This window comes from Sitophilus oryzae, unplaced genomic scaffold (assembly GCF_002938485.1).
Source record: "Sitophilus oryzae breed Bouriz unplaced genomic scaffold, Soryzae_2.0 scaffold_1744_pilon_pilon, whole genome shotgun sequence".
Lineage (NCBI taxonomy): Eukaryota > Metazoa > Arthropoda > Insecta > Coleoptera > Curculionidae > Sitophilus > Sitophilus oryzae.
This window is the reverse complement of record NW_022146440.1, coordinates 653,538-668,050: the sequence shown is the minus strand read 5'-3', so window position 1 is coordinate 668,050 and position 14,513 is coordinate 653,538. Positions and strand designations below refer to the sequence as shown.

Below are 14,513 nucleotides of genomic sequence, written 5' to 3'. Positions count from 1 at the left end.
GCCTCGGTTGATTATACGAAAACGAAAAGATGTAGAAACGAAACTTCGTTCAGTTTATAATCATCTGCTGATGATGCTAACATGGTTAGCGAAACGCGCGTCCAGTGTAAAAGTAAAAGTGTTTTGGTGTATTGTGGTGATTTAGTGTTTTTATTTTGCGGTAAAACCTAGGATAAGCGCGCTAAACCTAGGATTTACCAAAGGCAAGTGGTAAAAGCTCAAAAACTTCTTTATTTTGCTTCCATTTCGGACCTTTACCGGGCCCAAACAGTAAATCTTAGGATTTACCACACCGCATTGGTAAAAATACGAATTATTTTTCTTATAGCAACAATATCGACAAATTAAGAATGTCGATATATAAAGACATCTCTGTTTTTGTTTCCTTAGACATTGAAATTGCTGCCCCAGCTTTGCGCCTTCACGCCTTAGATTGAGACGCAATTGAATTTTTAATCGAACATCTCTTAATTATTCCACTGTTTTAAATAAATATCAGGCGGCTTAACCGCCCGATAAGAGCCCTCTCCTTTTTTTGTGGTTGACTGGCAAGCGATGCTTCACGGTGGAGTTTTCAATAGAAGCCAAATTTTCTAATGTAGTTTTTTATGAAGGTCTTTTCTGTACCATGTTAATGTCCTGAGGAAGGAATGAATAAATTCCGAAAGCTTGACAATTAACAAAGTGTATTAATTATTTGTCAAACCCTTCCGACTGCAACCCCACTAGTTCCTAGATTAATCTACAAATATAGATAAGTTGGATATATTTTTAGCGAGAACCGCAACACTTTGGAAGTCGGAACCTCGGTTACAAAATCGCGGTATTTTGTCGCGATATTTTTCTGGAATCGTCGCTATTGTAACGCGACTCACGTGGAACCGGCATTCCCATCACTAGAGAGATGTATTGAATGTTATTGCACCCACCAACCGCACAATAATGCCCTTCCTGTTCGTGTTGCTATTTTTGCGGTCACGATTTCATTATCATTTTAATGCGAATTTTTAAAATCAACTGAAATGCACCAAGCCTATATATTTCATTAACCGTATGGGGCCATGGATTGTTTGTAATAAAGTTTATTTGAAATTTGTAGTCGTCGCCTCCATCTTGGTGGCAGAACATGTATATAAATATAATAAAATCACTACCAAAAAAATGCCCTATACAAAATATTTGACGTTACTATAACTTGAAATATAATCTGTACAACGACAGGATGGCCGACAATGACAGCTTTCTCTGTCATTTTACTTCATAGGCAAATTGTGTTTTGCCTCTTTTTTTGGATGCCTGTCAAAATCTTTCCTGGCTCGTTGGGCAGACTACACTAACAAAATCAATAATTAGAAGAAAAAAAACATATTTTAACTACGTTTTCCGACAATTTTAGTTAAAATTAATTGACAGATTATGTTTTCGAGAGGACCTACTTAAGAACATTTCAATATAGGGCACGTATTGGTTGTACCGATTTATTACTATTCCCTCTACATATTATGCTATAATTTTGATTTTGATATCATTGAAAAATAAAACTACATTTATACGACTAGATGTTACTAAGTAAAAAACAATAAATACTATTTCACAGCACAGACGATTATATATAAAAGAAAAATTATACAATAATAATTGAGATCTGACATAAGTTCCACATAAGTTCATTCGGCAAACCCAAATATTGACATTAATAAGCCTAGAAATATAATACACAATCGTCTTTTGATTTCAATTTCATTTTACCTTAGTTGCTAGTCGTTCATCAATTTTATAAGGTATATTATCACCCCTCCCTTTGAAAATTTGAGATTAATAATTTATAAAAAAAACATCAAGTTTGACTGTGGAAATATGGCACTGACAGGCAAGATTTTATTTATTGAAGGAAATACTATTGTTCCAACGAACTAGAGCTCGTTTAAAAAACGAACTAGAGCTCGTTTAAAAGAGCGTTCTTTATTCTATATTAGACCATATAAACGATAATAATAAGCATTTAACAGTAGACGCTAGGGGGCGTTATCTTTAGACTGACATTATGGTATTCTGCAGTGGGATTCTGTAAGCTCTGTAGTAAGAAATTTCCTGTCTAGCCTATGCTATTTGTATGCGATTGATGAGTCACTAGACAGGAAATATGTTTAGAGAATCGGGCCTCTGGTATATTAATAGAGAACAAGCCACAGACTACAAACACGTAAAAGTTTACGTACGCATGCGCATTTCTAATATTTTTACACGTGTACGTCTACGTATACGTGCCAGCAGCGGCCGACTCTTCCATAGGCCGTTGTTCTCTATTAATTATTGATTAAGACCATTCTAATAGGAAATAAAATAGAAACGATTATTTTATTCATTACAATAATCATTATTCACCAATAATCAAAACGGCAACTGAAACTCTGTTCAATAAGGTAGTTAAGGACTTATTTTATCATATTTATTATATTTTTGCTAATATCTTCGGTTTGAAAAAATATATCAAAGATGCAGTTTTCGCTGATTTTTTAAGCTTTTATTTCTCTTTACAGCTAAAATTACATGTACTATTGCATTACTTAATTTGTTGAAAACTTTGCAATTATTGTTAATGTGATATGTGGTATAATATAGAGTAAAGAACGCTCTTTTACACCCTAGTTGGTTGGATTTCCCGACGGAGTTATTTTAACATTTAAATAAACACAGATCTGACCTTCCCCCAAAACTTCATTTTAGCAGTTAGGGCAAAATTGTTTAAACCAAAAAATCCGACATTTGCTAAAATTATGACGCCATTATTTATAATAGCCCTTATCCTAGTTAAATTTTGTAAAAATTCCATTTTCTTGTTTGCTATATCAGTTGCGCCATCTAGCGACCATTATACACTCTTCAAAAAAATTTCCACCAATTTCTTATCGCCTCTTTGGTATTAAGTTAACTATACTCCGGTACAGCCGAGAGCTATTAGCTTAGGGGAACACCTTTGTACTCTACCGAAATTTAATTAGAAGTTTAATGTATTTTGCAATAGCAATCGCGACCAGATATAATGTATAAGTAAGATATCAATATTTATCTGTGTAAACGCCTCCAAATAATCTCAAAAATTATTTATCATAAATGAGATAGGTTCAAATATTAGAAATCAAGTTCAAAATTGACTATTCAACTGACTGCATCAACTGACTGCACTAGAGTCGTCGCTATGTTAGAACTAAAGGTACATTAAGGCTGAGAGCGTCGACCGTCGCCGTCGGGTCACATTTGCGTAGCCACGAAATGGAATCAATTCATTTAACTTAAATTAGACCGTTCAGGCAGAAAGCGTCGCGTTCGGCGTTAAACTAGCGTCCTCTGAGCGTCGAGTTCAATGTGAATTGTTTTTCGGCGAGATTTCGAGCGGTCAGTGGTTGTCATGGCGTCTGCGGACCAGCACGCAGATATGCTAATCGCCGAAATACAAGCAAGACTTGCACTGTGGAATGCAAAAAATAAAAAAAAAGAAATCTGCGTGATCGACTATTTGAAGAAATAGCTACAATTTTAGGTATTTCAAGTAAGTATTTTTTCACAGAACGAGTAAATATATGAGAGCTTTCGAAATTTTTTGTATGGGTTTTGTATTCCCGCTAAAAGTATCACAATTGAAAAGGATCTATCAGGATGTTCTTCCAATTCAAAATATAAATGATGACATTCTCCATGCAGATATCTTCTTCTGTTTCTAGGGTGAATTTCTACTTTTTTGTCTATTCTTTTGAATGTAAAATATGGTGTTTCCAATAGTAAAATTAAACTGATGCTCTCCTTGAAGCCATTTTACAAACTGAAAACCTAAAAAACTCATATGACGCTGCGCTGACGCTCCCAGTCTGGATGTACCCTAACACAATTTAACAAGTCAGTGCCCTCCTTAATTCTATATGACAAAATCTAACATTTGATAAAAAATTTACAAACAAAAAAAAACATAAAAAATAAACAACTCTGTAAATAAGGAAATCGATTCAGATAGACTAGAATAATTTTAAATACTTTTTACTTGAGAAGCATTTAAACTTTTATATAGGTATATTTCAATTCAGCAATAACAAGTTATTAAATACATTTTTCTACAAGAGAAATAGGAATGATCACAAAAACTAATTATTAATAAAACAGTCTTCATTGCCGAATTGAATTATAACAAAATTAGAATGTTGATACATATTTTACATGGAATGTCAATTACTCGCCAGTGGGGAGATCCTCAATTTCACCCATTTCCGTTACGGTATCGTCATCGATAACATAACTGACGACAAATTTGAGCGATACCCTGACCAGTTCGGGATTTGCAATCAACATGATCTGTGTAATAGCGGCCGGGGGTAGAAATGCATTGAAAGGTGGTAAATCTGTTGATGATGGCGATTGCAGCTTCAATTTACATTTCTTTAAAAGAAACAAAACACTATGTTAGATAAATATTAATTCCCCTCGATATCCTTACATGATGTTAAAAATAACCCGTTGATAGGTTTGTCATATCCGATGCAGGGTGTCCCAGAAAAAAGTGCAAGTATTTTAAGGGGTGGTACATCTGGTCAAAAGAAGCGTATTTTCTCTTTACCATTTTTAAAATAAATAGATAATAACCGGGTTATTTAACTTTGAAAGAAAAAAATAGTGGCAACATGTTGAGAGCGGTCGGCAGCAATCGATTATCAGCCGCAAATACCAAGCAATTACCGGACTCAGCTTGTCCGACGCCCAGTGCAGACACATGGACTAGAAAGATTTAAATTCAGATTAAAAGTAAAAACTTAACTAACATTAGAAAACGAGACCTGTGGCCGTATGTAATTAGGTTAGAGCGTTGTTTATCACTTTACCTAAAAACACAACTCTACATTTAACAACGCTTTATTTAACTGCGATTCTTGACAGATATGACGATAGGGGGTACACTTAAATACCCACGTGTATTTGACACAAAATGCATTCATATGCCATCTGAATTATGTAGAACTGTTTTTTGAGAATTTAAACTCTGTTGCATCTCGTACTCTTGTTTTTGTGAATAGACACTTGAATAATAAAAGTGTGTCAGGAGAAATCCAAAGAAAGGAGAAAAAAAAACGTTATTGCGTATCCCCTCTTTTATTTAATATTTACCTGGAGATAGCTCTAAGAAGGTGTTAAAATCATATACTTATAAATTCTATACAGATTATCGCCTATCCCTGCAATGTGTTGGAGTTGAAGCCGAGTTAGAGACAACTAGATAACCGGTCCATGTATATTTCACATAAGTTCGTCTGTTAGGCAGACACGGGCGCAATAGCGCAACTCCAAAATTCCGAATATCCATTAGCCCTTACTTTGAGAATTCGCCAATTGCCGAACGGGAGAGCAAAAGAAAGCCGTACAAAATTGGACGAAGCAGTACGAAGTTGGGCGAAGCCGTACGAATGAACAGCTGGGAAGATCGATAATTCAAAATCCACGCTTGCGCACTACGCTCGAGCAGGCCTAACTGAGCGACTTATGCCAAATTCCTTCAGATTTATATACCCATTTCACCGGCTCGGCTTCACAGAATGCAGTTTGGAGTCAATATAGTTAGAGTACGAACCAACTAAGAACATGCTACGAGCGTCATCACTTAGACATCGTTTGTCTCTCTTGCACTGGCGCGTCCATGATTAGAACCCAAGAGAGAAGGCGATCGTTTTCTATCACGGTCGTGACATGTTCTTAGTTGGTTCGTACTTTACTTTATATAAGTATATGGTTAAAATACTGGCACTTATTTCTAAGACATCTTGTATATTGCAACAAAATTATCAGGATTGAGAAATCACAGGTTCAGTTCAGCCTTTGAATAAGAAGACTAAGGAAGGAGCATAATGCTATCCATGTATTCATTCATGGTGGGCGGAAAAAGCGCCATAAAAGCACTCTAGGGTGGGGATCCTTGACAGTTCTGTTTGACGATTCATTTGACACATTTGAATTTGATTTGAAATTTTGTGGATTTGTCAGTCTTTACGGAGCTTATTTTATATTATTTATTATTTATTCTACTACTGATAGTTGTATAAAGGTAGTAAATCTAGATGGAAATTGTGGCAGCACTTAAATTAACAGTGACACTATCGCGATTTATCGAAAAAGACTCTAAAATAGTTGGTTGTGTAGCGTGCGGTAGATCTCGGCAAAAATTGAGTGAAATAATGGAACAGTAAGTTCTTTTCGCTAGTAAGTGACTATATAATATACATACGTGTAGTAAACCGATCATTTATGAAATTCACTTAAATTAACTAAATTATATATTTTTCTTGTATTTTAGCTTTTATTTATTACTTGTCAAAGAATTTAGATACGTTAATTTGACTTACCTGCTTCAGTAGCGTATCGGGTGTTTGTGGTAATAAATACTTATTATAACTTATCTATTTTTATTAGAATTATATATTTTTATAACAATTTTAATAACTACCAATATTTATTCACAACGTAAAATAAAACAACAAATTATTCAGTCTACCCCACGTCTACCCTATACATTTTTTAAATAAAATTAGAACGACACTGATAAACCGGAATTTAAGTCGGCCATATTTGAGGCCCATCGCGGTGTACCTAAGATTTTTGATATGCTCCTTCCTTAGTCTTCTTATTCAAAGAGTTCGGCTTATAGAGGACAGAGATAAAAAGAAAAATTTCTATGGGAACTTGACTATGGGGACTTTGTTGAAAAGTGATTACCTAAAAGGAGAAAGTTAGGGTTCACTAAATGACCACAGTGGCGTTAATAAACACTAAGGGATCGAACTAAACTTAGTAGTTATAAATAAAGTGAAATTAGTCAAAAAAGAGAGACAACACGCGCCTTCAGAAAGCGTATATTTATCTATCTCTTTTTAATTATTTCCTGCTCTAAACATTTTTGGCGCTTCTTTCAAATGTAGAACTTTTGCTACAGCAGCGTTATCTTAATTGTTCCCTCTTTTGACCACTTTTAAAAACACGAACATAATTCTCCTTACTTACCCTCCATACTTTAGCTGCAAACTTAGTATCTTTACAATGGTTAGTAGAGCTTGTAAACACAAAATGTCTATATCAACAAAATATTCTGATGTATCAAAAGTGTCGTAGATGGTAGGTCAGGCAGTATATGGCTATATTAACTTATTGGTTTTAGAGAAACTAATATTGAAAAAATTAGTTTTGAAAGAAAGAACTGGAAGCCAGTCCTGTTAATATTTCGCCAAAACTTAAAAAACTGAACGAAAAAAGTACGTTCCCACAGTTCAGTTTGTATACACCTGTTCACTCAAAATGCACAAAAGTAGAACTAGCTTTCACAGTGCTCTTTTGCGCTTATTGTACGATTATAAGAATTAGTTTCTAATGAATAGAGGTTTTGAAAAAAAACTAAAAAAAAATATTTTATCACTTACCTTTGGTACAACTGCTTGGAACATATAATTAGTCAAGGCTACTTCATTTCTACTTATAGTTGTAATTACATAAACTATTACTCCCGGTCTAGGTTTGTCTTTTGCCATATGCAAAAGAACTGTAATGCCATTTTTCTCATCAAGCGCTACAATTGATTTCTTAGAACTTGGCTTTATGTCTTCTAGTTTAACAAAAATCTCTTTCAAATTTACAGCGAGCTCAGGACAGTTTGATTTGGCAACAGAATCACAATGATTTTTAGATGAATCATTTGACTGTCCATTTAAATTTGCGTTATCCGCACCATTTTCAACATTCGTTTTTTGTGTTACACTACTTTGCATATCTCCATTGTCCACAGATAATTCATTTTGTTCTTTTTTACTACTTTTTATATTATCTCCCCTTTCACTGCCTTCACTAAAATCTTCAGTTATATCTACTAAACAGTCATCTACATTGTCAGCTAAACTCAAGGTCTCATCATTACTCATATTTCTTTGGCTAAAAGTTGGTGTGTCTATGAGACAATTCAAATTTAGTTTTAAGGATTCACTAGTTTCTTCATTCAAGTTATGATTTTCATTTATTTTTGTAAGCAAATTCATTGGTATTTTATCTTGGTGTCTAAAATATTAAAAACATATTCATAAATATATACCAGGTGCGTCTCAATAGTCCCCTATAACTTTATTTTTTTTAGATAAAAAAAAACGAGATTTGGTATGTTAGTATATAATGAGTATATGACATAAACTAGGATCTGTGCCCCCCCCTAAAATCTATAAATTGGGTAAAATATTAGGCTTTTGGATTAAATGGCGCCCTAAAAAGCATATTCTACATTACTTTTTATTTGGGCCCCCCCTAAAATAAATTCCTGTATCCGCCACTGCCAGAAATGACTACAACTTTTGATTTTTAAATGACACCCTCGGTATTTTTTTACTTTATTCAATAGAAAATGACAGTCTCAATATTGACATTTTTGCATATGGTTTGATGGAAATTGTAACATGCGGTTCATAATTGCTGTCCTCCTTTCACGCAGTTGAGCAGCTCTGAACTGTTCAAGAACGCGATACTCTCACTCCATTCAATTGAGTCATAAAGCTCCAGAACTGTTCCGCGCCATATGGAGGCACCAGGCTATCGCGCACCGCTCCTTTCAGAACCGTTCTCGAGTAGCCACAGGGCGGAAAGCCCGGAATTCGAAGTTCCCGAATGGAGGACAGCAAATGACAATTTAACTCGAAATATCAAGTGTGTAGTACCAAATTATTTGTAAAAAATGCTTTTTCCAAATATGCTAATGAGCCACCCTCGTTCCATTTGAAAAAATTGAGATATGATTAAAAATACGATTTGAGCATCTTTTAATCAGTCAGGGCAAGACACTAAAAACGATTAGACGATCAAATCTATTTTTCCAAGGCTCCTTGATTAAAAATTAGTGTTTTTAACACAGCCATGGCACTCTAGATTGAAATTTAAAATACATTTTTTTAAGCGAGAATGTCAAAAGTTGACATATGATAATATGTCGTTCTATTCAAAGTGTCATTTTCTATTAAATAAAGTAAAAAAATACCGATGGTGACTTTTGAAAATCAAAAGTTGTAGTCATTTCCGGTAAAACAGGAAGCGACTGAAAGTAATTGAATACGTCAATCAATCCTAATTTATGTACTACATGCCAAAATACCAAATCACATTTTTTATCTGAAAAATAAAAAAGTTGTAGGGGTGGGCCCATAGATTTAGGAAGAACAGATATCACATGATGAATTTTAACCCGATCAAACATTCGGAGGTTGACTACGTACTGTAAAAACCAACTGAGATAGAGAAGGCGACATTGCCACATATCAAATTTGCGCCTATCTACTTAGTTTGATTTGCACAAAAGGTGATTTTAAAACCTTCACCGGATATCAATAAATCTCAATTTCTTAATTAAATTAATAGTTATTTTTAAAGAAGCATGCGTAATAATATGTTATTAACCAGAGGATATATGCGTTACTATTAAAGCACATGTTTACTGTTTAATGTGCTGAAATATCTAGAACTATTGGCAACGTCGCTGCTAGTCTTCCAAAATGAAATGAGCCGTCCGTCCCACCACCCTTCGCGATGGCCCTTGGTCCGTTATAGCGTACTACGTTTAGCTTACGGTGTGTTTGAAGTCGGAACTTTGCCGTCCGAAGTGAACTTTTCAGTGTTTTTCAGTAGGTTTTGTTTTTCTTTAACGTACTTTTGAATCTGCGAATTTTCAATATGGTACGACAGTGTCAAGTGTGTGGAAAAATAAGCTCAAATTACCCAAATTTGTCTTTTCACAGGCATTGTAGATATTGTTTTGACATTTTATATGCCGCCGTAATTGTACATAGGCGTCCCACAAGGGAGCCTCTCACAATTAAAATAATTTCTAATTATATTTGTTGAATTTTGATCTATTAAAACAAGAACGTAGTAGCCGGTAATTAATTTATAATTCGTCTCAATTACTACCTAACTGTTGTAGATCATAACAAATTTGAATATAAACGTTGCATTTGAAACTTTATTATAAGCCAGAAAGTGACATTTTTTTTCTTAAAATTTGCGTCATATTTTGGTCATTATATACTATATTCTAAAGAAATTTTGCTCAACAAATAAACAGAGGTGTTTACCAGACCTTTTTTACATTTTATTGCTTTATTATATCTGCCCCTTCGGCCTTGTTTAGACAATTTTTTACCACCGTACAAATACATCTTCCTAGAGTTATTTGTACGGTGTGTTTAACTTTTTTTAGAATGGGACGAACTGTAAATAATTCTTAGGCTACTAGTTTTATACCTACCTATATACAGAGTGACCCAGGCCTCCAAAAAAGCTTTTTACCTATTACGTTTTTGGTTTGTGATTTTTATTTCAATTTTTTACATAAGATGGGGGCCATTGTAACGCACATTTTCAAAATATTTTTGTCAACATACAGATTGACGACAGAGATCGGGACATTTATATTATAAGATTGGGACATTTAACTAAAATTTGATTATTTGATGAAGCTACCTTTAAAAGTAATTGATTTGTAAATAAATGTAATAGGTATTCATTATTATGCGACAGAAATCCCATACTGTAGCACACAGATTTTATACTTTTAATGATAAATGCCTTCTATTGAGAGACTAAAAGGCAATTGCCTCGTATCAGAGCCATCATAATACAAGAAGAAGACCATCATAATACAAGAATTATATTTTCAAAAAAAAACACAGTTTTCTCATTAAATATTGATTTTATTGGTATAGGAAGTTATTAATAATACAAGATTAAACAACTATTACACAGTACTTCACAGGAAGCTATCGATTGCGAACTATCTAAATCGTTACTAATTTTGAAAAGTTCTTTTTAAGATAAAAAAAAGGTAAAACTAAAACCTAAACTGTCATTTGAGATTAAACGGGAAGTTCTAAATAATAAATATTTCTGTTTGCTGTAGGTAATTTTCTCAGGGAAAATACGTAAATAAAAATGACTTTTTAAGTCAAAAAAAGTTAAAAAGACAAGTTATTTCTAAAAAGGACTGTCCTTTTCAAAAAAGGACAAGTGGCAACCCTAGGTATTTCTGGAATGGACATTTAATGGCAAATCTACAACTTTAGTTTGAAAATATGTTCCGGCCACCTATGTTTACAAAAATGTCTAAAATGTGCTTTACCATTGCCTCCACATTCTGAAAAAAAAATTAAAAGAAAAGTCACCAACTACAAACCTAATACCTATTTAAAAATGTTTCGGAAGCCTAAGTCACCCTGTAAATATTCAAAAGTAACTGAAAGTTTATATAGAAGTAACTGAAAGTTTAAATTGAAAATCGACGTTGGAGCGATTTTCGAAAACTACTAACGTTTCAACATAAGTATATGTGGGATATTAATTATATTATTATATTAGACCTTATAACAAAACTCATCTGACGAAAAAGTGTTAATGTAGTATATTAATATAGAGTAAAAATTTTACTAATTACTTTACTTTTACTTTACTAATTAAATTCGTTCTAAAAAACTATACGCCACTGGCCATTAGAACAATCCAAATGCGCCTAGTTGCCGGGGTCGGAAATTTTAGACTTCTCTGTCTCTTCTGTCCTTGTTTGGCACATTGGAATGTTTGATACACTACCAACGAGTATTTATGAATGAGATGTTCGGTCTATGTTTATAATGTCTTTGGGTGGGCCACTTTTGAGACCCAACCAGTATACATAACTACACAGTGATGGGCATTACGATTCTTTTTAATGAATCGGATCACGCGATTCAAGTTCTCATAATGAATTCATTTGAACAAACTAAAAACACATTTTTCGTATCATACATCACAGTACAAATAGATACGTATTTTTTGTAAATAACTTTCACATCGCCTGCATTTGATATCCACGATGTTTATTTACAGCTTTAATTACTTATCAATATTTATATCATTGGTATTACTTATATTACAAACATTTATTGGGACCCAAGCTCATTGATAGTATAATATAATTCCAATATTTTATTTTTTCAAATGAACCGTATTGTAAGCGATGAATCAATTCTCACAATTCATTTTCAATATTCGTTCAAATGGACAATCAATCTTTGCCCACCTTTATAAGTACATAACTAAAAATATCCCACCTGTAATTGGATGAAGGTAAATTTTCTTTGAGTAAATGTTCTTCTAGCACATCTAAGTCCTCCAAAGCTTTTAATTTATTTTCCTTCTCTCTTTCCAATGAACATTTCTCTAAAATAATTCTCTTTATTAGAACTAATCAAAAGTTTTTTCCGTTATTACCTTTACAACTTGGAATGGCTACAGGCTGTAATATATTTGTTGTTTGAGGAATACTTCCTAATCCAGCAAACACATCATATAGAGCATCAACTGAATTTTTCTTGTTAGCTTTATTCAATTGATTACTGAAATGCATTATTAGCGTATATTAGTTTTTAGACTTTGTTAGTTAACTAATATTTTAATATCTTATTGAAGTTGAAAAAAATCAAAACTTTTAACAGATACATTATACAGGGTGTTCCTTAATGACTTGCATTTATGGGGGAGATGCTTTAGCCCAAGTTTAAATATTGACAGTATACTCAACATAAAAAAAAAATTTCAACATTAATAATAATAAAAAAATAACACAGCATCAAGAAAATTTGCTTTTTGATATATTAGTGCAGGTATCCAAACTGATTCCTAATCTGTAATTATGGCTTTGGTAAAAGCCAGTGATTATAGAGTGTATGGAAGGGGGAGAAGTTAATTACTGTGCTCTTATCTATTGTGTCCCCCTTTCTTGAGTTATAATCATCAAATGCCAGTGATACTCCAACATATATAAATAGTTAAATTAATAACTCCTGTGCCTATTAAGTTACATATCTGTTTTATTACCTACAAGAACATCCCTCATTCCTAATTTCTTTTGGTTGGTCCATTTCTATTAAGGATAAAGAACTAACATTAATAGCTTGTTGATCCAGTTCTAGCAATGATGATAAATTACTTTGTTTCAAACTGCTTGACTTTTCATGCAAAATTTGTAATTTGTATCTTGTTAAACATTCTGTCAGATCATGTATTGTTTTTAGTACCGATTCTACAAACTTTATTTGAAGTAATTACTATTTTATCTAATTTTAACTTAATTACCCATCAAATCCGCTGGACAATGGTCAGTCTCACAAGCAATTGTTTTTAAATTAGGTGATAAGCGCAATAAATTATTATAGAGCTCATCCATTAAATCTAATTCTCCTTTAGTAGTAACACCTTTATTGTAGGAGCCCATCATTTCATTTAATAATTTTAAATTATTTTGTACAGATTCTAGCTCAGAAACTGCCTTACTCTTAAGGTCTGCTAATTTTTCATCCTATAAAATATATAAGGTAGAAAATATAAAGTCTATAAAGAAAAATAATTTAGAATTTACCTCTTTCACCATACTTTTAATCAGCCAATTAGCAGCTTGTATATCTTCAGGATCTTTACTTTGTAAAAGCTTTCTTAAAATATTTGACTTTTCCTCATCTTGAAATACCGAGTTTCCAATCTTTTTTCTCGTTTCAAAACCTGATAAACAATGCACTTATATATACACAATTTACAGAAATGTAAAATATGATTATATTCACAGACCTATTGCTTCTTGTGGAATGTTAGGGTTTGGGATTTCTTTTATAACACCTTGCTTTCTTAACATATCAAAAGCTTCTTTGATTTTAACCTCTTTTGGATAATCTAGCGTCCATAAATATAATAACTGCAATATTTTCTGTTTTACTGTGAGAGGAGTTTTAGAACCAAGATATTTAGGTGATACCAATTTTATCATTTCATTTAAGAACCTACCCAACAATATTAATAAAAATCGGAAAATATAACTGTTCAGATAAATATTACCTAAATTTGCCTACTTCATCCTGAAACACACTACCACATTTTGACATACACATATCGAGGATATTTAATGTAGAAAGAACTTCTTTCTCATTATCCACGGGAAGTCTCGAAGCAATTACTTTTACACCAAGTGTAGGTCCATCTCGTTCCTTGTTTATTAAGGTAATAAAAGCTTCTACAGCAACACTATCTAAATTTGTTTTATTACAGTTTGTAGCTCTTACTGCAAAACAAAAATAAAAAGAATAAATATAATTATTATGAAATTTACTTACATAAAAGAGCTTCCAAACTGATTTGGGTAAGGTTTGTCATAATTTCTGTGAACTTTTATTATATTTTGTAAGTCGTTATTGATTTTTGAAAATTTAAACCATTTCAAAATTGATTCTGATCCAAAATAGTAAACATTTTTAAAATGTCATTTAAAAAAAAACACATGAAACATCTGTCAAATTCAAAAACATCTTCATTTTTACAACTAGGCACATAGCAACCAAAAGTTCTAGCCAGATTACAGCCATGTTAAACTATCGGAAAGATAAGATATGTTTTCTGTGGGTAAGGGGCGCATGGAATTGAAAATTAATTAAAAT

The 14,513-nt window shown here is 32.8% G+C and overlaps 1 protein-coding gene across 4 annotated transcripts; it reads right to left on the bottom strand.

Annotated features, from left to right (window-relative positions):
* Positions 1 to 120: 120 nt before the first annotated feature.
* On the bottom strand, positions 121 to 14,415 carry LOC115881881 (ADP-ribosylation factor-binding protein GGA1). 4 transcript variants are annotated; one of them, XM_030899593.1, is made up of 11 exons: positions 14,193 to 14,415; positions 13,918 to 14,140; positions 13,654 to 13,862; positions 13,448 to 13,602; positions 13,165 to 13,387; positions 13,019 to 13,111; positions 12,907 to 12,952; positions 12,301 to 12,425; positions 12,141 to 12,249; positions 7,449 to 8,076; positions 121 to 4,428 (listed from the first exon to the last, which is right to left on the bottom strand). In XM_030899593.1, the coding sequence occupies exons 1-11, from the start codon at positions 14,230 to 14,232 to the stop codon at positions 4,222 to 4,224; spliced, it is 2,058 nt and encodes a 685-aa protein (XP_030755453.1). In that variant the 5' UTR covers positions 14,233 to 14,415; the 3' UTR covers positions 121 to 4,221. The 4 variants fall into 4 exon arrangements, with proteins under 4 accessions (XP_030755453.1, XP_030755452.1, XP_030755450.1 ...); XM_030899592.1 differs by having other exon boundaries at positions 12,907 to 13,111; positions 13,918 to 14,107; positions 14,193 to 14,414; XM_030899590.1 differs by having other exon boundaries at positions 12,907 to 13,111; positions 14,193 to 14,413.
* Positions 14,416 to 14,513: the final 98 nt, after the last annotated feature.

Coding starts and splice junctions, on each gene's coding strand:
- LOC115881881 (XM_030899590.1), bottom strand. CDS start 14,232: ATGACAAACCTTACCCAAATCAGTTTGGAAGCTCTTTTAT. Junction 14,141..14,192: donor CAGTTTGGAAGCTCTTTTAT/GTAAGTAAATTT, acceptor TTTGTTTTGCAG/TAAGAGCTACAAACTGTAAT. Junction 4,429..7,448: donor TCCAAGCAGTTGTACCAAAG/GTAAGTGATAAA, acceptor TTTCTTTTAAAG/AAATGTAAATTGAAGCTGCA.